General features: G+C 46.6%; 1 protein-coding gene across 1 annotated transcript; it reads left to right on the forward strand.

The window, feature by feature from the left end:
* The first annotated feature begins 1,090 nt into the window (after positions 1-1,090).
* ZNF367 (zinc finger protein 367) lies at positions 1,091-22,326 on the forward strand. Its single transcript, XM_040416981.1, has 5 exons — positions 1,091-1,629; positions 6,114-6,264; positions 8,000-8,119; positions 14,057-14,192; positions 20,699-22,326. Exons 1-5 carry the CDS (start codon positions 1,255-1,257, stop codon positions 20,934-20,936), a joined length of 1,020 nt encoding a protein of 339 aa, XP_040272915.1. The 5' UTR covers positions 1,091-1,254; the 3' UTR covers positions 20,937-22,326.
* The last annotated feature ends 623 nt before the right edge of the window (positions 22,327-22,949 follow it).

The following is a 22,949-nucleotide window of genomic DNA, read 5'->3' on the forward strand; positions in this document are numbered from 1 at the left end:
TACAGGCAGGATTAGAATGATAGATAAGCAGGTAACTGCAGAAAAAGTGATCTGTACAGACCAAGAAGTGGCGCCTAACTGGAGGAGGGGGGGAGGGATTTAACAAGATCGGCACTTTCTGTGCCTGCCTTCATATCCCCTGCGCTGCTGGAGGTTGCGCCTAATTTATGCTATGAGGGTTACATAGCATTATATTGATTTTTGATGCTATGTGACCCGGTCAGTGCTGGAAGTTCAGGCCGGGAGATGCGCTGCGGGAGGAACGGTCATCTGTAAGGGGCCTAAATCTGCGCTACCATTGCTAATTATCATGCATTATGGGGGAGATTTACCAAAACTGTTTTAGTTGCCCATAGCAACCAATCTGATTTTACCTTTCATTTTCCAAAGGAGCTCTGAAAAATGAAAGGTGGAATCTGATTGGTTGCTATGGGCAACTAAGCCAGTTTTCCTTTACATCAATTTGGATAAATCTCCCCCTTTCTTCTGGTGTCAGGAAATGCAAGAACAGGTGTAAACTCCATGAGACTGGGGGTCTTCCTAACAATTATACCATTTGTAAGAACTGCCCTCATACTAGCAGCTGCTGCACTACATCTCCTGCTCTGTGAGGACAGATAGGAGGGCGTGGCACGCATCACCACACACAATACTGCCAGAAATAGCTTAAACCATAAACGCGGGAATCTCTGTGAGAAATCTGGCGCCACTTGTTACTTCCAAATCCCACCTATTAGCAGCGCCATTCTGATTGGCGCTTGTGCGTGCCAGTCATAGTCACTTCCCCGCCTCCTGTCACTTTCCATGCTCTCATTGGCTGACGTGGTTCTGAGGCGTTGAAAGAAATGACGTATCCCGTTCACTGACGGATGAGAATGTGTCAAACTAGAGGGAAACAAATGTTACACAGCCACCACCAATCAGAGCACAGGGTGATGTGTGTGACATTACCCTCACCCAATAGAATCCCTCCATACGCGGCTAGTTCTTTGTTACATATGCTGCGATTGGCTGCGAGATCCGCCCGTCCAGAACTACCAGGAGGAAGGAAAATGATTGGTTTTCGTCAGGCGCGAAATCTAACGCGGGAAAAAGAGAAGAGAAGCACCGAGAAGCCGCCTCCTTCCATCCATCGCCTCCAGCTCTGCGCTCCGTGACAGCGGCCGGTCGTCTCGTCCAGCGGTTAGGCTTTTCGGATGGGTGGTGAAGTGAGGTCCTCCGAGGGCAGAGAAGAAACCGCCGCGTCTCTTCAGCATGATGTCTGATGTGTGCCCGTCTCCTGTCCCGCAGTGTCCTTCATCTCAAGACTCGTCTCCTCCCCGCCGGGTTCTGGTGTCCGTGATCAAGGCGGTATCTCCGTCCTCCGCCCACACACCTCTCAAGCCCCGCCGCCCGCCCTTTTCCACCGGGACCCCGGGATCCGCTCAGCTGAGCCCCGTCCCGACCAGCCCCGGCTTTAGTGACTTCATGGTTTATCCGTGGCGATGGGGAGAGAACGCGCACAACGTCACCCTGAGCCCCGGACCGCCGGCCAGGCACCAACCGCCTCCCCCCGAGCCCACTGTCCATGATGTGGTGAGGACCGGAGCCGCCGGGGGCGGCAGTGGCTCGGAGGACGCCTCTCTGAGGGTGCGTGGTAATGTGATGCGGGCACTGCCAGCCTCGTCCTGTCTTCCCTGCCACTAGTTGGCATTCTTAAAGGGGTTGCTTGTTCTCTGTCTGACGGGATGCTGGGAAAAAGAAAACTTAAAGGGGTATTCCTGTCTCAGACTTTGACATGTTGCTTGCATACTTGCCCCACCTCTGGTACCCGCTCCTGTCTCCAGAACTGACCCCTGAAGAGCTCCCCATGAAAGCGGGCAACCTGTCCGGTCACCGCTGGCAGAGTTGTGGAAATGGCTGAGCGCTGGCGGGTGGCAAGAGCGGGTGTGATGTGACTTTGCTTTGGGCACCCATTCTGGAGATGGGTGTGGGTCACACCTCTAGGAGCTGTGCCAATCTGCCATTGATGGCATATCGCTAGGTTCTGACATGGCCCAAACCATTTAAAGGGACTTTCACCAGCCGTTTACTGTTAAACCGGGCACAGGGCTAGCTCACCCAGGCCCCCTGTGTGTGGATATTCGCGTGCGGGGGGCCCGGCATACGGGGGACACTTTATACTCTTGGATAACCCCTTTAATATTCAGCTGTTCCTAGTCCAGAAGGGGTTCCATCCCTGGCCTTCACTTGACCCCACCTTTGCCTGGTTTCGTAGTCCACTACTCTTCCCGATGCAGGGACCTCATAAGCATCAGGAACTGTATCCTAGCCTTCTCACCAGTTCTGGTAGTCACTTGGGGACTGGGCCTGGATGGCTGATAATCCTGAGCGACTCCGGGTCCAATGTGCACAGTCGCTCCCTTTCATGTAAATGGGGACGGTTAGCGCTAGCATGGACCCCTGTGTGAACCATTGAGATGGAGCCACGGGATGTGCCTTCTCCCAGTAGGTGATTTTGGGGTCTTCATCTGTCAGGTCATTATGGCAAACCGTTAGCTAAGGGTACGTTCACACTAGTGTTATTCTTTTCCGGCGCTGAGTTCCGTCCTAGGAACTCAATACCGGAAGAGAACTGATCAGTGTTATCCTAATGCATTCTGAATGGAGAGCAATCCGTTCAGGATGCATCAGTTCAGTCTTTCTTACGTTTTTTGGCCGGAGAAAATACCGCAGCATGCTGCAGTTTTCTCTCCAGCCCAAAATCCTGAACCCTTGCTGGAATGTATTAGTGCCGCATCCGGCCCCAAGTGTTCGGGCAAAACGGATCCTTTCTGTCTGTGCATGTGCAGACCATTAAATCGGTGAAAAAAATAAATACCTGATCCGTTTTTCCGGAAAGACTGATCTGGTATTGCACTGCATTTGTGAGACGGATCCGTCTCTGAAATAATCAGTTTGCGTCCAGATTGCCGGATCTGGAGTCCTCTGCCGCAAGTGTGAAAGTACCCTTATCAATTCAGTGGCCAGCTTTAGTTTACATGGATGCTACCTACATTTCACACTTGACGAGGTTAATAAATGCTTCACAGGTTTTAATATTTTTTTTTTTTGGCATTAAAAACGCCAGCTCCAGAGGTTTGAAGGTCTGTGGGAAATGTGAAACATGACGCAGTGTGTTTTGTTTTGCTACTGCTGCTTTTAATTGGGTGGCTTTTTTTTCTTTTTACATCACCTCCTCCGAGATCGCTTTGTTTTGATTGAAACGCGTTGGTTGTAGCCGCAGTGTATCCCAGGATTTTAAACATGCCTCAATGACATATAGTTGCTTTATCCCGGTGTGGATTTGACATCACTTTTCTTTTCATCCTCGTGTAATACTTTGCTTGTGTCCTTTTTAACACAAGTAGATTACACCAGCAGTCCCCAACCGCCGGGCTGCGGCCTGGGAAGATTGTTTACCGGGCAGCGGCAAAAGGGCCCATCGCCGACATTGCGATTGCTCCACACTAATGGCAAATTCCATATCTGCAGCGCTTCCCTTACGCTGCCTGCTGCAGACTCTAACAGCCGGGTTGGCCCTGCCCCATCGGTGCCGCGGTGGAATAGAGGAGAGGAGGACTCCGTGACTCAGCCACTTCAGGCAGCTCTGGCACAGAAGCTGCAGTGCCTTATCACCACCAGCGCCGATGTGCCTGCCCCCAGTCTTCTCAGTGCCAACACCGCTTTGGCTGGGTCTGTGGGCGGCTGCAGATTAGAAGTGTCATTGTGGCAACTAAGAAAGCAGCAAGATGGACCTTTTGGCTGCTGCTTGTCCTCCATCAATTGTACATTTTAATGACTGTTGAGGGACAGCAGGGTGGGATGTGAGTGAGAGGCACTCAGCAGCAGAGAGACTCACTGAGGCCCTGTCAGAGGCAGGGTGATGGCAATGTGTTTCTGCCACCAGCTGTAGTTGTATATTAAACGTTAGTTATTATTGGTGGCACAGTGCGCCCCCCCTACCCAGTATTAAATACATTGGTGGCACAGTGCGCCCCCCCTACCCAGTATTAAATACATTGGTGGCACAGTGCGCCCCCCCTACCCAGTATTAAATACATTGGTGGCGCAGTGCGCCCTCACCAGTATTGAAATGGTTGCAGTGGCCAGAGTCCCCTCACCTCCTCTCATTGGTGGCGCAGTGGCAGCTTCTGATTGGAGCCCCAGCAGTGTAATCCTGCTGAAGCCCTGGCTGCCAGTCGGCTCCCTGCTGCTGTGTGTACTATGCACAGGGCAGCAGGGAGAGTGTAAAGTCCTTTTCACCCTAATAGAGCTCTATTAGGGTGAATAGGACAAGGGATGAAAAGATCCCAGGTTCCAGCCCCTAAGGGGGCTAATAGTAAATAAAAGGTAAAAAAAAAAACGCACCAAAATATTAAGTATAAATCACCCCCTTTCCCAATTTTACATATAAAATATTACATATTGCCATGTTTGAGAAGTCCAAACTATTAAAATCTAAAAAAATATCTCCTATGCGGTGATTTGTTTGTGTCACGTGACCATGGAGTGGACTATTACTCGCGCTCCGTGGTCTCCCGCTGGCCTGCACTGCTCACCTTTTCAGCAGGGGGCCTCTGGATACTCCACAGCACATCCATGGTCCCGTGCTGCACTGACATACGCACGCTGTGACCTGACGCGCTGTGTGACGCGAAACGATGGAGTGTCCGCGGCCTCCCTGCTGGAAACGTAAGTTGGTGACACCGAGGGGGTGGGGGAGCGACTAAGGCCGTGTGCCTGGAGTGTACAGCGTCCTAGCAACCAATGACTTTGTGCACTCCAGGCACAAGGGGGAGCGAAGACTATGGCACGTGGGGGGGGGAGCTGATTGCACTGGGGAATAGTGGAGCTGATGCACTTGGGCTGATCGCACAGGGGGAATGAAGGGTGTTGAGGACTGATGGCAGGGGGTCTGAGTTTTTATAAAGGAAAACAGTCTATTTATTCATTTTTTCTTATTAGAGTACTCAATTTAATTGTGAAAATAATCGGTAGAATACTTTTTCCAAAATCGTTTGCTGCAGCCCTAGTGCTGCACTCCATTATAGACATGTTGTAGTGTCTGTGATGCACTAGATGGCGCCCTTGTGTATATCATTTCCTGTATGCGTTACAGACTTTACTTGGTTTGAAAGTACTTTGCTGCTTCTCTGCCCTTTAATTTCTTTAATTACTTGAGGTTTACATAGGCCTTAAATTTAATCTTACAACTGAATTGTTACTATCTGATCTAATAGAGGTGGGGTGAGACGGGTGGCTGGTATGCAGTGGAGAAGCGGCAGCGATGCAGTATTTTAGACTGACTGCCATCTCTTCATTATGGTTACTCGCCTGGGTTTAGTAGATTTTCCTGCAGAACTGCAAAGCCAATAACAAATGGGCAAGTGGCTTTTAATGAATAATAGCAAATAGCTGCCGCTCAAATGGCATGCCTGAAAAATATGTAGTTTGTAAAGTCTTCCCAAAATCCTAGCATGGTTCCTCTGGGAAACTACAAGGTGTATAAAAAGGACCTGTCGCCACATAGTGCAGTGTATTCTGCAGGCTCTGCATTTTGACATGACCAGGCAGTGATGTATGAGTGTATACAGATAGCTGTCAGCTACTGAGTTTACTGAACCTTTTCCTACAAAAATCTAACATGCTGCCTGTAGATTACACTGCATTTTGTGCTTTTTAGTGTGCCTATTTACTATTGTGTAGGGATTGGGGCTCGTGCACACAAATGTATTATCTTTCAGTGTCCTTTCTGGTTTTTTTTTGCGGACCGTATTTAGAACCATTCAATTTAATGGGTCTGGAAAACAAAACCGGAAGTTACTCCGTGTGCATTCCGTGTCCGTATTTCCGTTCCGCAAAAATATTGAACATGTCCTATTATTGTCCGCGTTACAGACAAGGATAGGGCTGTTCTGTAACACAAAATATGGAATGTACACTGACTTAATCCGTATTTTTATTTTTTGCGGACCGTAAAATACATACTGTTGTGTGCATAAGCCCTTAGGGAAAGAGGTTTCTTTTTACTACAAAACAGGGTCATTTTAGCAGCACTCTGATTTTACAATCAACCCTTTTAACTCTTCTAGGATGGGATTAGACGTGGCCGTCCGAGGGCTGAAACGGTTCGAGACTTAATAAATGAGGGAGAGCACTCTTCCAGCAGAATCCGGTGCAATATTTGCAACAGAGTGTTTCCACGTGAGAAGTCTTTGCAGGCTCATAAAAGGACTCACACAGGTGAGCACTTAGTCAGGCCGCATGCTAGCTTCAAGTTTGTGTGTTCTCAGTGTGTAGTGAGCTGCTGAAGGAGGCTCTGATCTCCTGAGGGCAGAAGATCAGGTGAAAAGATTCAGCTTTCCACCATCACCTATCAAGGCAGAGCCTGGAGCTTCCCACACACTAGAATATCGGCTAAGACCACCTTTCTCAGCAGCTGACAATACACTATTGCTTTTTACCCCCCAAATCAACTACGTTCTCCAATTGCCTTGGCTTAGTTATTTCCTTCTACCATTCTTTTGCCTTATCCTCTTGCTCAGGGTTTGTGATGCCACCCTGTAGATTGAATAGTGGCATGTGTGAGGTGATCTTGCTCTACAAAAGCTTTGCACGTGTAATCTCTTCCTGTCCTGATCGTAACACTGGAAATGTAGTGATCTATAGTTGATCCTGATTAAAGACAGATCTATGCTACTCAAGAAAGGGGCGGTGTATTTGTGTGTAGTGTTCTGTGGGAAATACAGGCATGAGGACAACGAACAATATAATCCTTTTGGTATCACTCCTTTTCACAGAAAAGATGCATGTGCGAGTACACTTAAGGATAGAGAAATTTGAATGAAGAAGGCTGAATAACTTCTACAATACCTTTTTTATTTATTAACCCCTTCATGACCAGTGCTGTACATGAATGGTGCTGGTCGAGTCTTTAAATATGGCGCCTGCTGAGTTAGCCGCTGAGTTTCTGCTGATTCAACCAACACACGCTAATGTCCGCGATTGGCAATAATGCCATTTGCAGACTTTTAAAGGCTGTTTTGAGGTGTGTTTTTTTTTTTTTTTTTTTTTTTTCCTGTTGACTTATCCACTGGGTCATCAGTATCTGATCGGTGTGGGTATGACATCCAGGACCCGCACCAATCAGCTGTATGAGAAGGCAGTAGCGTGGCCTTGGAGCAGCTCAGCCCTATAGAAGTGAACGGCTCCAGGAAGGCCGGGGGTGAAAAACAAAAGCAGGAAATCGCCCAGGGCTGAATGGGTTAAAGGTTTTTCTGGCTCCACAGATTGAGCTATCCTTGTATACATTCAACACCCACCCACTGAACTGATATTAATGACCTATCCTGAGGATAGGCTATCAATGTAAAATTTCCGAATAACCCCTTTAAATAGAATTCAGACTCCAATAGTTACAGAAGCAGACTGACGGGGCTGCAGCTCCACTGCAGCAATAGCTTCCTGTTCCCAAAATATGTACTCTACAAGAGGATCTGTCCTATAATACTAGACCAAAGATGGCCCAACAGTCATGTATGTTGAGGGTTCCTCGGATATGTCGTTGCTTTGTTTGTTGGGTATCTGATCCTTGGGATCCTCTCAGATCCTGAGAATAAAGGGGCTGCAATGCTGAATCTCTCCACTGCCAATGTAAGCTTCAGATGGACTTTGGGGGATATTTACTAAAACCAAGGAAAACTGGCTTAGTTGCCAATAGCAACCAATAAGATTTCACCTTTTCATTTTACCAAAGGAGATCTGAAAAATGAGGTGGGCTTTGGTTGCTATGGGCAACTAAGCCAGTTTTCCTTGGTTTTAATAAATCTCCCCCCAATAACTGAACAGTCGAAGACCGAACGGTGGTATAAAGCAAGTTGCAATAGTCCTCACAGTCCTACCCACTTCATATTCTGCTGAGACTTCTCCAAAGTTAGCAGAGTCCCACAAAGTATAATCACTATTGTGTTACTTTAAGGTGAACGCCCTTACCTTTGTGACTATCCTGACTGTGGGAAAGCCTTTGTTCAGAGTGGACAACTGAAGACACACCAGCGCCTTCACACAGGAGAGAAGCCATTTGTGTGCTCAGAAAATGGTAAGTGCAGAATAATCTGCATAGAGCCCAAGTCGCTGAGTTGATAGCTCATACAAAAGTTTAGTTTTTCTTTTAGGGCTACTTTCACACTTACGTTTGGTGCGGATCTGTCATGGGTCTGCACAGACGGATCCGTTCAGATAATACAACCGTCTGCATCCGTTCAGAACGGGATCTGTTTGTATTATCTTTAACATAGCTAAGACGGATCTGTCTTGAACACCATTGAAAATCAATGGAGGAAGGATCCGTTTGCTATTGTCATAGAAAACTGATCCATCCCCATTGACTTACATTGTGTGCCAGGACGGATCAGTTTAGCTGTCCGCTTGACGAAACTGAGCCAATCTACAGGCAGTGTTCTGGTGTCCGCCTCCAAAAGGGAATGGAGATGGAACTGAGGCAAACTGATACGTTCTGAGCGGATCCTTTTCCATTCAGAATGCATTAGGTCAAAACTGATCTGTTTTTGGACTGCTTGTGAGAGCCCTGAACGGATCTCACAAACTGATAGCCAAAACGACAGTGTGAAGGTATTCTTACTTTGACCTCTGTATCTGTCGGGATCAGGTATTTGTTCCCACATCTTGATGGATATCGGTCATGACTATCTGATGGACACTACTGAATGTCCCCATGAAATCCAGGTTTGGACTTCCTGCCCCAATTGCCAAGATCAGAGCTAGCTCCAACCCTTGTTTGATTCCCTCATATATTTTGGTGCACCGCATGGCAAAATTTAGAAAGGGATCCACTTGCATAACTTGGGGAAGTTCCATACTTGGCATACTAGCCTCAGCTGTTTCTAATTCTGCTACCTCCCCCCTTGTGACACTAAATGGACCAGACACATGTCTTCAAAAGTTCTTTCTCATCATCGGCCTTCGGTACAAAAAATGTCTATTACTAACACGCCAGGTACATTGTGATCTAAAGTGTATAACAGGTGTTATTAACCTTTTCGCCACCAGTGCTGTACATGTACGGCGCTGGAGCGATAGGCAAATATGGCGCTTGCACGTGCAGTGGGCATCATGGCCAGTCAGGTCTCTGTTTCGAACAGCAGAGACCTGCGGCTAATTACAGTGACCGACAATTATGCAGATCGCGGTAATTAAAGGCTTTAGATGCCATGATCAAGTGAGATCACTGCATCTAAATGCACAAAAACCCTGCGGCCAATGGGGATGCCGGCAATTCTTATTTTGGCCACCAGATGACAGGCCAACATAAGAAATGAGCAATTCTTAAAAATAAGTCCAGTTTAGGCTACTTTCACACTTGCGTTCGGGGCTCCGCTTGTGAGTTCCGTTTGAAGGCTGTCACAAGCTGCCCTGAACGGATCTGTACTGCCCCAATGCATTCTGAGTGGATGCGGATCCGCTCAGAATGCATCAGTTTGGCACCGTTTGGCCTCCGCTCAGCAGGCGGACACCCGAACGCAGCTTGCATCGTTTTCGTGTCCGCCTGGCCGTGCGGAGGCAAACGGATCCGTCCAGACTTACGATGCAAGTCAATGGGGACGGATCCGTTTGACGTTGACACAATATGGTGCAATTTCAAACGGATCCGTCCCCCATTGACTTTCAATGTAAAGTCAGGAGTCCCTATTAATATACCATTAGATCGGAGTTTTCTCTAATCCGATGGTATATTTTAACTTGAAGCGTCCCCATCACCATGGGAACGCCTCTGTTAGAATATACCATCGGATTTGAGTTACATCGTGAAACTCAGATCCGACAGTATATTCTAACACAGAGGCGTTCCCATGGTGATGGGGACGCTTCAAGTTAGAATATACTGAGAACTGTGTACATGACTGCCCCCTGCTGCCTGGCAGATGCTGCCAGGCAGCAGGGGGCAGACCCCCCCTCCTGTATTTAACTTATTGGTGGCCAGTGCGGCCCCCCCTCCCTCCCCAATATTAATTGTAACCAGTGCGGCCCCCCTCCCTCTATATTCATCGGTGGCCAGTGCGGATTCCCTGTAATATGACCAGTGCGGCCTCCCCCTCCCTCTATATTCATTAGTGGCCCGGCCAGTGCGGATTCCAAGTATTGTGACCAGTGTGGCCCCCCCCCCCCCCCCATCCTAATTAAAATCACCCCCCCCCCCCCCCCCCCCCAATCATTGGTGGCAGCGGAGAGTACCGATCGGAGTCCCAGTTTAAATCGCTGGGGCTCCGATCGGTTACCATGGCAGCCAAGACGCTATTGCAGTCTTGGCTGCCATAGTTACTTAGCAACAAATAGAAGCATTATACTTACCTGAAGAGCTGCGATGTCTGTGTTCGGCCGGGAGCTCCTCCTACTGGTAAGTGAAAGGTCTGTGCTATAGGCAATGCGTCGCACAGACCTTTCACTTACCAGTAGGAGGAGCTCCCGGCCGGACACAGACATCGCAGCTCTTCAGGTAAGTATAATGCTTCTATTTGTTGCTAAGTAACCATGGCAGCCAAGACTGCAATAGCGTCTTGGCTGCCATGGTAACCGATCAGAGCCCCAGCGATTTAAACTGGGACTCTGATCGGTACTCTCCGCTGCCACCAATGATGGGGGGGGGGGGGAGAGAGAGAGGGGAGGCCGCACTGGTCACAATACTTGGAATCCGCACTGGCCGGGCCACCAATGAATATAAAGGGAGGGGGAGGCTGCACTGGTCATATTTAATACTGGAGGGGGAGGCCGCACTGGTCATATTTAATACTGGGGAGGGAGGGGGAGGCCGCACTGGTCATATTACTGGGAATCTGCACTGGCCACCGATGAATATAGAGGGAGGGGGGGCCCGCACTGGTTACAGGCAGCAGGGGGCAGTCATGTACACAGTTCTCAGTATATTCTAACTTGAAGCGTCCCCATCACCATGGGAACGCTTCTGTGTTTAGAATATACTGTCGGATCTGAGTTTTCCAAAGTGAAAAATCAGATCTGAAATAAACAGTTATGCAAACGGATCCGTTCTGAACGGATGCAAGCGTTTGCATTATAGGAGCGGATCCGTCTGTGCAGACACCAGACGGATCCGCTCCTAACGTAAGTGTGAAAGTAGCCTAAAAAATACTTGATTGCTGAAATACGAGCTTCAAAATCATTGCAAATTTTTTTTAAAATTACTTTTTTAATTTTTATATATTTAAGTTTAAATCCCCCCCCCCCTTCCGTATAATAAAATAAATGCCTAAATAACAAAAAATATAAACATCATGGCTACCACTCTCTGTACCCTTACTGCAGACTGCTAGCAATTGATTCATAACTCCTAGTAGAAAAAATAAAGGAACATACAGACATAAAAATAGATGCTCCAGAATTGTTGCTACATGGGGAATGCATGAAGCTATTAAAACAGGCATGTCAGGAGCGGTGATGGGTCTTCTTTAAATGCAAACTGTTACCCAGATTTTGGAACAGAAACGCATTAGTACTGCAGATGTGGAGTCCAGATCGCTATTTATTTTTTTTTATTTTCACTAGGGGTGGGCGATATAGGCGATATAAATTTGTGCCACGATATGGATTTTGAGCATATCGCCGGACCGCGATATGATCGCGCTCTCTGCGCGCACCATCTTCTCCTGAGCGGCACAGTGGAGAAGGAGAGAGTCCCTCCCTCCCCACTGTGCGCGGCTGCCGCTGACCACCAATGACAAAAGAGGAGGAGGGGAGGGACTGACTGTAAATCATTGAGTTTTCACGATCTCAGTGAGCGCGTGAAAACTCAAATCCGATGGTATATTCTAACCCCCAGGCGTTCCCATGGTGACAGGGACGCTTGCCTGGGGGTTAGACTATACAGGGCCACACCGCTGACAGAACATTTAAAAACTAATCAGTAACTTTAACTTTATTCATTGGTGATCTCTTTACTGTATACCTTACTAGGTCTTAGCTCCGGTAACAGCAGGCAGTGCGGCGGGCAGCGCTCACTCACGTCACGCGCCTGCTCCTCCCACTAGGCGGCGCAGGCGCGTGACGTCAGTGAGTGAGCACCGCCCCCCGCACTGCCTGCTGTTATCAGAGCTAAGACCTAGTAAGGTATACAGTAAAGAGATCACCAATGAATAAAGTTAGTTTCTGATTAGTTTTTAAATGTATTCCTGTGAGCGTCGGGGAGGGGGGGGGGGAATCTGTGGATGGCACCGTTTAGGGGAGGGGGGGTGTCTGTGGATGGCACAGATTAGGGGAGGGGGGGGTGTCTGTGGATGGCACAGTTTAGGGGAGGGGGGGGTGTCTGTGGATGGCACAGTTTAGGGGAGGGCGGGGTGTCTGTGGATGGCACAGTTTAGGGGAGGGCGGGGTGTCTGTGGATGGCACAGTTTAGGGGAGGGCGGGGTGTCTGTGGATGGCACAGTTTAGGGGAGGGCGGGGTGTCTGTGGATGGCACAGTTTAGGGGAGGGCGGGGTGTCTGTGGATGGCACAGTTTAGGGGAGGGCGGGGTGTCTGTGGATGGCACAGTTTAGGGGAGGGCGGGGTGTCTGTGGATGGCACAGTTTAGGGGAGGGCGGGGTGTCTGTGGATGGCACAGTTTAGGGGAGGGCGGGGTGTCTGTGGATGGCACAGTTTAGGGGAGGGCGGGGTGTCTGTGGATGGCACAGTTTAGGGGAGGGGGGGGTGTCTGTGGATGGCACAGCTTAGGGGAGGGCGGGGTGTCTGTGGATGGCACAGTTTAGGGGAGGGCGGGGTGTCTGTGGATGGCACAGTTTAGGGGAGGGCGGGGTGTCTGTGGATGGCACAGTTTAGGGGAGGGCGGGGTGTCTGTGGATGGCACAGTTTAGGGGAGGGCGGGGTGTCTGTGGATGGCACAGTTTAGGGGAGGGCGGGGTGTCTGTGGATGGCACAGTTTAGGGGAGGGCGGGGTGTCTGTGGATGGCACAGTTTAGGGGAGGGCGGGGTGTCTGTGGATGGCACAGTTTAGGGGAGGGCGGGGTGTCTGTGGATGGCACAGTTTAGGGGAGGGCGGGGTGTCTGTGGATGGCACAGTTTAGGGGAGGGCGGGGTGTCTGTGGATGGCACAGTTTAGGGGAGGGCGGGGTGTCTGTGGATGGCACAGTTTAGGGGAGGGCGGGGTGTCTGTGGATGGCACAGTTTAGGGGAGGGCGGGGTGTCTGTGGATGGCACAGTTTAGGGGAGGGCGGGGTGTCTGTGGATGGCACAGTTTAGGGGAGGGCGGGGTGTCTGTGGATGGCACAGTTTAGGGGAGGGCGGGGTGTCTGTGGATGGCACCGTTTAGGGGAGGGGGGATCAGCTCCCTGCTGCTGTGTGCACAAAGCACAGGGCAGCAGGGAGAGTGTAAAGTCCTATTCACCCTAATAGAGCTCTATTAGGGTGAATATGACAAGGGTTCTACGTTCTAGCCCTTAAGGAGACTAATAGTTATTAAATAAAAAGTAAAAAAAAAGTTTAAACTCGCCCCCCAAATATAGAAAACAATATATCGCGATATATATCGCATATCGCACATGCTTAAAATTATATCGCAATATAGATTTTAGGCCATATCGCCCACCCCTAATTTTCACCCCCCTTCCTCATTTCAGTGCTCAGAGCTGTGTTGAAATATATTGTCAGGACTGCTGCTCATGAGTCCTCTCCATTATGTTAGTACAGGACTGTAGTTCCAGGGATGCACAGCTTTCGGCTATCAGGGCATGCTGGGAGTTGTAGTTTTTCAGCAGCTGGGGGGGGCCACAGGTTGAGCATCCCTGGTAGACTATGTATTTTAGTGCAGCTTTGAGAGCTGATGGTGGGGGAACCTGGGGGCAGTAGGAAAATAGTCATCTGGACTCCTTTTCTGCAGAATTACTGTAGACAAAAGTCCAAAATCTTAGTGACCGACTCCCTTAAGTGGTTACATATGGAAAGCCTCTTGAATAACACAGAAGGCTAGAAATTCTCCTGTTGCTGTAAATCTATTTTCCCCTTTCTTACCAGGATGTATGAGCAGATTTACACATGCAAATCGTCACTGCTCCAAGCATCCTTATGCAAGACTAAGAAGAGAAGAGCCAAGCAACAAAGGAGGCAAGAATCAAGTTGCTAATAACAAAGATACAGAGTGGTTGGCAAAGTGAGTTTTTTATTTTATTTATTTTTTTGCGGACCGTATGCGGAACCATTCATTTCAATGGGTTGGTAAAAAGAGCGGAAGTTATTCCGTGTGCATTCCGTTTCCGTATAAAAATAGAACTTCCCATTATTGTCAGCATTGCGGACAAGGGTAGGACTGTTCTATTAGGGGCCAGCTGTTCTGTTCCACAAAATACGGAATGCACACGGAAGTCATCTGTATTTTTTGGGGACTTCTAAATACATACGGTCGTGTGCATGAGGCCTAACAGCGGAATATCTGCAAAAACTGCCCTGTAGCAGCTGCATGTCCGTGTGGAAAGGGCTATAGACAACTTTACATTGCATGTTTTTTTTTTTTTCCCCCTTTTGGATTTTAAAGTTTGTCATCCTTTAACCCACTAAATACCTCTGCCCCATTTTCATTTTTGCATGCCCATATTCCAAGCACCTTAACTTTTTGAGGTTTTCTGTTCACGTAGCCATGAGGGCTTATTTTTTGGGGCAATTTGTAATAGCACCATTTAATTTACCATGTCTTGCATTGGAAACCGGGGGAGGGGGGTATTCTTTGTGAGGTGAAATTGATAAAAACCCACAATTCCGCTAAGGTTTTTTGGGTTTTAATATTATGCCGTTCACTTTGCACTAAACATGACAGGACTTCCTAATCTTGCAGTTCTATTTAATTACTGCAAATTTTCATAGTAAAGAATGCATTTTCCTTGTAGCTCTATTTTCTGACAGCCTCTTGTCTACAGAGCTGTGTGAGGGCTTAACCCCTTAAGGACATAGGACGTACCGGTACGCCCTATTTCCCGAGTCCTTAAGGACACAGGACGTACCGGTACGTCCTGACTTAAAATCTGTATTCCGGCGCCCGAGGGGTTAAACGGAACGGGATTTCGGCTGAAATCCTTCAGCCGGCATCCTGTGACAACGCCAGGGGGGGGTCATGTGACCCCCCCGTGTCGGCGATCGCAGCAAACCGCAGGTCAATTCAGACCTGCGGTTTGCTGCGCTTTTTGCTGTTTCTGATCCCCGCGGTCCCTGACCGCGGCGATCAGAAACTTTAGAGTGGCTAAAATCTATTTTTCACCCCCCCCTGCACCCCTGCATGATTTGATGCCGGCGGGTGGTGCGGGAAGGGGTGTCGCATGCGGTGGGGGCGTTGCGGGAGGCGGGCGGTGCGGCAGGCGGGATCGCGATCCCCCGCCCGCCTCCCCATGAATGATCGTTGGCTTCTAGTGGGTATACCAGGGTGCCAGCACATTGCTGGCACCCTAGTATAAACGGCTGACATCTGTGCAGATGTCAGCCGTTTAACCCTTTCCATACCGCGGTCCGTACGGACCGCTGTATGGAAAAAGTTAACTGTCATCGGTCAGGGAGCTCCCTCCCTCTCCATCGGGGGGCTGCTGTGCCTTTGCAGCCCCCCGATGGAGAGGGAGAGAGCCCCCAGAGAGCCCCCCTCAGCCCTGTGCTTACCCTTCCCCGTCTGCGAAGTTCTGAGCAGACGGGGAGGGTTCCCATGGCAACAGGACGCCTGCTCAGGCGTCCTGCTGTCCATGGTGCTGAACAGATCTATGCTGAAAGCATAGATCTGTTCAGTGTAAGTAAAATACAGTACAGAACAATATATATTGTACTGTACTGTATTATACAGACATCAGACCCACTGGATCTTCAAGAACCAAGCGGGTCTGGGTCAAAAAAATGTAAAAAAAAGTGAAAAAAGTTAAGATAAAAAAAAATAACATTTATCACTGAATAAAAATTAAAAAAATAAAATAAACTACACATATTAGGTATCGCCGCGTCCGTAACGACCTGATCTATAAAATGGTCATGTTACTTTCCCCGCACGGTGAACGCCATAAAAATAAAAAAATATGAGAAAATTGAAATTTTGCCCACCTTACTTCCCAAAAAAGGTAATAAAAGTGATCAAAAAAGTCGCATGTACGCCAAAATAGTACCAATCAAACCGTCATCTCATCCCGCAAAAAATGAGACCCTACTCAAGATAATCGCCCAAAAGCTGAAAAAACTATGGCTCTTAGACTATGGAAACACTAAAACATGATTTTTTTGTTTCAAAAATGAAATCATTGTGTAAAACTTACATAAATAAAAAAAAAAGTATACATATTAGATATCGCCGCGTCCGTATCGACCGGCTCTATAAAAATATCACATGACCTAACCCCTCAGATGACCACCGTAAAAAAATAAAAATAAAAACAGTGTAAAAAAAAGCCATTTTTTGCCATATTATGTCACAAAAAGTGTAATAGCAAGCGATCAAAAAGTCATATGCACCCCAAAATAGTGCCAATCAAACAGTCATCTCATCCCGCAAAAAATGAGACCCTACTCAAGATAATCGCCCAAAAACTGAAAAAACTATGGCTCTTAGACTATGGAGACACTAAAACATTTTTTTGGTTTTAAAAATGAAGTTATTGTATAAAACTTACATAAATAAAAAAAATGTATACATATTAGGTACCGCCGCATCCGTGACAACCTGCTCTATAAAATTACCACATGATCTAACCTGTCAGATGAATGTTGTAAATAACAAAAAAAAAAAACGTGCCAAAAAAGCTATTTCTTGTTACCTTGCTGCACAAAAAGTGTAATATAGAGCAACCAAAAATCATATGTACCCTAAACTAGTACCAACAAAACTGCCACCCTATCCCGTAGTTTCTAAAATGGAGTCACTTTTTTGGAGTTTCCACTCTAGGGGTGCATCAGGGGGGCTTCAAATGGGACATGGTGTCAAAAAAACAGTCCAGCAAAACCTGCCTTCCAAAAACCGTATGGCATTCCTTTCCTTCTGCGCCCTGCCGTGTGCCCGTACAGCGGTTTACGAACACATATGGGGTGTTTCTGTAAACTACAGAATCAGGGCCATAAATAATGAGTTTTGTTTGGCTGTTAACCCTTGCTTTGTAACTGGAAAAAAAATATTAAAATGGAAAATCTGCCAAAAATTTGAAATTTTTAAATTGTGTCTCTATTTTCCATTAAATCTTGTGCAACACCTAAAGGGTTAACAACGTTTGTAAAATCAGTTTTGAATACCTTGAAGGGTGTAGTTTCTTAGATGGGGTCACTTTTATGGAGTTTCTACTCTAGGGGTGCATCAGGGGGGCTTCAAATGGGACATGGTGTCAAAAAAACAGTCCAGCAAAATCAGCCTTCCAAAAACCAAACGGCGCACCTTTCACTCTGCGCCCCGCTGTGTGGCCGTACAGTAGTTTACGGCCACATATGGGGTGTTTATGTAAACAGCAGAGTCAGGGCAATAAAGATACAGTCTTGTTTGGCTGTTAACCCTTGCTTTGTTAGTGGAAAAAATGGGTTAAAATTGAAAATTAGGCAAAAAAATGAAATTCTCAAATTTCATCCCCATTTGCCAATAACTCTTGTGCAACACCTAAAGGGTTAACGACGTATGTAAAATCAGTTTTGAATACCTTGAGGGGTGTAGTTTCTTAGATGGGGTCACTTTTAGGGAGTTTCTCCTCTAGGGGTGCATCAGGGGGCTTCAAATGGGACATGGTGTCAAAAAACCAGTCCATAAAAATCAGCCCTCCAAAAACAAAACGGCGCACCTTTCACTCTACGCCCTACTGTGTGCCCGTACAGTAGTTTACAGACACATATGGGGTGTTTCTGTAAATGGCAGAGTCAGGGCAATAAAGATACAATCTTGTTTGGCTGTTAACCCTTGCTTTGTTAGTGGAAAAAATGTGTTAAAATGAAAAATTTGACAAAAAAATTAAATTCTCAAATTTCCTCCCCATTTGCCAATAACTCTTGTGCAACACCTAAAGGGTTAATAATGTATGCAAAATCAGTTTTGAATACCTTGAGGGGTGTAGTTTCTTAGATGGGGTCATTTTTGGGTGGTTTCTATTATGTAAGCCTCGCAAATCGACTTCAGACCTGAACTGGTCCCTAAAAATTGAGTTTTTGTAAATTTCTGAAAAATTTCAAGATTTGCTTCTAAACTTCTAAGCCTTATAACATCCCCAAAAAATAAAATATCATTCCCAAAACAATTCAAACATGAAGTAGACATATGGGGAATGTAAAGTCATCACAATTTTTTGGGGTATTACTATGTATTACAGAAGTAGAGAAACTGAAACTTTGAAATTTGCAAATTTTTCCAAATTTTTGGTAAATTAGGTATTTTTTTGTGCAAAAAAAAATAATTTTTTTGACTTCATTTTACCAGTGTCATGAAGTACAATATGTGACGAAAAAACAATCTCAGAATGGCCTGGATAAGTCAAAGCGTTTTAAAGTTATTAGCACTTAAAGTGACAATAGTCAGATTTCCAAAAAATGGCCTGGTCCTTAAGGTGAAAATGAGCCCGGTCCTTAAGGGGTTAAAGAACTAGATTTTATTGGTACCATTTTTGTGGCAATTTCATTTTTTTCCTGTTACAACACAGCGGAGGGAAAATATTTTCTAGTTCAGAAATTTTTGGACGTGTTGAATAATAGTTATATGTAAAATTTGAGGGGGTGATTTGCTTGTTTACTTAACTTAAAGCCCCCCTAAAGGGGCTTCTGATCGCTTGTAGCATAGACCTTAATAGTGAACTATTAGGCCTCTTTCACACGAGCGTGACTGATTAGGTCCATATGGGTTCAAGGATACGGTCAGTGAAACTCGCACCATTTTGCAAGCAAGTTCAGTCAGTTGTGTCTGCGATCGTGTTCAGTTTTTTTTCTGCGTGGGAGCAATGCGTTTTGATGTTTTTCACGCATGTGATCAAAAAAAACCTGAAGGTTTACAAACAACATCTCTTAACCGTCAGTGAAAAATGCATTGCATCTGCACTTGCTTCCAGATGCAATGCCCCTGAAGCCCCATTCACTTCTATCGGGCCAGGGCTGCGTGAAAAACGCTGAATATAGAACATGCTGCGTTTTTCACACAATGCAGAACTGATGCGTGTGTACACAGACCCATTGAAATGAGTGGGTCAGGATTCAGTGCAGGTGCCATGCATGCACCTCACACTCGTGCGGAAACCTCGCTTGTGTGAAAGATTCCTTATGATCTGTGAGATTTTCTTCACTACCTGTAAAGCTGTGCCTCATGCATGGCTTTATAGGCAGTTAACTATGACAGGGGCTCCAATCAAAAGCCAGAGTGCTGCATCCCTCTGCATAACCCATGGATGCCGTGATTGCTATTGACAAGGCATCTGAGGGGTTAAATGACTGGGTTCGGCATCATTGTCAATCTGTCATTGTAGCAGGGTCAGCCAGCACTGCCATGTATGGAGTGTTCTTAGTGCAGTAGCCCCCTCCATACGTTCCTGAACATATATATATCTTGGAAGACGAGACAGAGGGGATATGATAGAAACTTTTAAATACATAAAGGGAATCAACAAGGTAAAAGAGAATATTTAAAAGAAGAAAAACTGCTACAAGAGGACATGGTTTTAAATTAGAGGGGCAAAGGTTTAAAAGTAATATCAGGAAGTATTACTTTACTGAGAGAGTAGTGGATGCATGGAATAGCCTTCCTGCAGAAGTGGCAGCTGCGAATACAGTGAAGGAGTTTAAGCATGCATGGGATAGGCATAAGGCCATCCTTCATATAAGATCGGGCCAGGGGCTTTCCATAGTACTCAGTATATTGGGCAGACTAGATGGGCCAAATGGTTCTTATCTGCCGACACATTCTATGTTTCTATGTTCCCTTATGCATAATGATGTATATGTACGTTATTAAGGGGTTGATAACGTCCGACCCTTTATAAGTGATGGGCTCGCTTAAATGTTTGGTGGGCATCCAACACCTCCACCCCATCCATCGGCCATTATACAATAGTTAAGGCCCCAGGGCTACTGCAGAGTGGTGGACCCCTGCTGGTCAAACAGTGATGGCCTAGCTGGAGAATGGGCCATTACTTGTAAAGGGTTTTATAGCCCCTTAAAGGGGTTCTGCAGTTTTTTTTAAACTGATCTATCCTCTGGATAGATAATCAGCATCTGATCGGCGGGAGTCCGACACCCGGGACCCCTGATCAGCTGTTTGAGAAGGCAGCAGCGCTGGCAGTAGTGCCCGGGCCTTCTCGCTTTTTACTGCAGGCCCAGTGACGTCACGACTAGTATCACTGGCCTGGGTGCGGCTAAGCTCCATTCAAGTGAACAGAGCTTGGCCCAGGCCATGGATACTAGTTGTGACGTCACTGGGCCTGCAGTAAACGGTGAGAAGGCCACGGCGCTGCTAGAGTTCCGCTGCCTCCAAACAGCTGATCGTCAGGGGTCCCTGGTGTCGGACTCCTGCCGATCTATCCAGAGGATGATCATCAGTTAAAAAAACAAACTGCAGAACCCCTTTAAGCAATGGTGAAAATGCAGATTTGTAACTCCAGTAACGCTTCATGTTGAGTTGCTTGTTTGCAGTGTATTATGAACTGCTGAGACCAACTACCGGTAACTATTTCACATTTCTGCCTGCAGACACTGGGACAGGCAGGAACAGCTGCCACCCACATTAAAGATGAAATCTCTTCAGAAAGCAGACCAAGAGCAACAGGACCCTTTAGAATATCTTCAGTCTGATGAAGATGAGGAAGATGAAAAGAATGGGCCTCACTCTGCTGCCCGTCGTTGCCTGCAGGAGCAGCGTGAACGTATGCATGGCGCTCTGGCTCTGATTGAACTAGCCAACTTGGCTAGTGCACAGTTGCGCCAGTAACCGTGTTGAGGCGTACGAAATGTCCTACCCTGGCAGTATAAATGCCTTAACTTTCTATAAGGGGAATACTTTTCAGTGTGTGCCTCTTCTAGCTGAAGCAAAAGGTTATTGAATACCGCTCTGGGTTATAAGCTAAGCACCTTATTTGCTTAACATAGGCTGCTATCCTGTAGAATTTTTTTTAAATGAAGAATGTTGTTGCTTCCAGACCCTGGAAGTAAGAGAATTGCACTTTTTATGGTAAAGATAGTTGTAAAGTGTTTTTATATAAATAATATTTTGTAAATACAGAACAGAAAAAAGCAAGGACTGTTTCTGCATCTGTGTGAAAAGCTGGATTTTACAAGCTTAAAGGGCTATTCCCATCTCTGACATTGCTAGGATATGCCATCAATGTCAGATGGGAGCAGGACCTAGCTCCAGAACTCGGCCCCTGAAGTGAAGGGGAGCACAACACTCGCTGCTATGAGAGCTCAGTCCTTTTCAGAAGTCCCACTGCACGTGTGCTGTCCTTCACTTTGCAGGCCCTGCTCTGGAGATGGTAGCACTTGTTCCCATCTGATATTGATGCCCTATCCTAGCGATATGCTGTCAGTGTCTGAGATGGGGGGGAACCTGTTTAAAGGTTTCTTGCATTATACATTTGTCCTATCCTTTTGCGCAGGGGGCTGAGTTGTCGCACAAGACACAGCCCTATGGACACATTGCAGTGCTCTCTGCTGATCTCAGACCTCCATCAATCACACATTGCTGGACTGTCCCAAGGATATGCATTCAATGTATAGACCTACAAAACCAATTAGGTCACCTTTCTTTAAACGTGTCAGTTTGTTTTTCTTTACCTCTTCTAAGACTCAACAGACAACATTCTTCTCTCTCGTTACCAGAAGACTGAAGCTCTGGTTTTCTGTCTATCAATACTTTTATACCTGAAGAAAATGGTATACACATTAAGCTTGTAAAATAGGAAGTTGCCCATGAAATGGACACTGATGTATGAAGGCACTTGTTTTATTAAAGGGGTTGGGTATTGACGTGGTGGTATTGATTTTAGTAAACTATTTTTAGATGACCTGCGAACACTAAATCCTAATATTCAGCTTTTAGTTTTCTTTTTCAATGTTTGCGAGCTGCCAGACTATGTTACTGTTTGCATATTGCCTCAAAGCCACTTTATTGCTTTAGCATGCCCAGGTATGTGTGATACATGACTCATTTATTGGCTAATTACTAAAGTGTTTGCTGTAAGATATTTTAGCAATAACTCGCATCGTACAATTGAAGCAAGTAAAATTCTTAATCCAGTGTCCTGTGTTTAAACTGAACACATTAAGGGTCCATTTACATGTCCATATGTGTTTTGCGGATCAGTGACAATGTGCGTTCCGCATGCGCTCTCATAAAAAATGCCCTTTGTCTGCAATTGCAGACAAGAATAGGACATGTTCTATTATTTTTTTGTGGAACGGAACTGCACTTGTTCTGCGGAACGGATGGGGACCCACTTTGCGGACGTGTGAATGGACCCTAAAAGGTGTTTTCTGGGTGTTAATATTGATGACCTGTCCTCAGGATGGTTCATCAATATCTGATTGTCGGGTGTCCGACACATGGCACCCCCACCACAGCCTCCTTGTGGCTTATAAAGAGCACTGCCTTCAATTGGTTAGTGGCTGTGCTTGGTACTGCAGATAAGCCCTATTCACTTAAACAGGACTGAGCTGCACCTTGGCCATATGACCAATGAACGTGACGTTACTGGCCTAGTAAAAGGCTGATTGGAATGCAGTGGTCTTTTCAAATAGCTGATGGAAGGGTACAAGGAGTCAGACCCCCACAGATTAGATGCTGGTTACCAGTATTAAACACCCAGAAAAACCCTTATTTGCCTTTTTGATATAAATTTAAAGGGGTTATCCAATTTCAAGAAACCTCCCCCCACATGTACCGGGCCCCTCACCGGTAATATACTTACCCCGCACCACTGCTGCTGCTTCTCCCTGCACACGGATG

Source organism: Bufo bufo, chromosome 2 (assembly GCF_905171765.1).
Source record: "Bufo bufo chromosome 2, aBufBuf1.1, whole genome shotgun sequence".
In the NCBI taxonomy this organism is placed as follows: domain Eukaryota; kingdom Metazoa; phylum Chordata; class Amphibia; order Anura; family Bufonidae; genus Bufo; species Bufo bufo.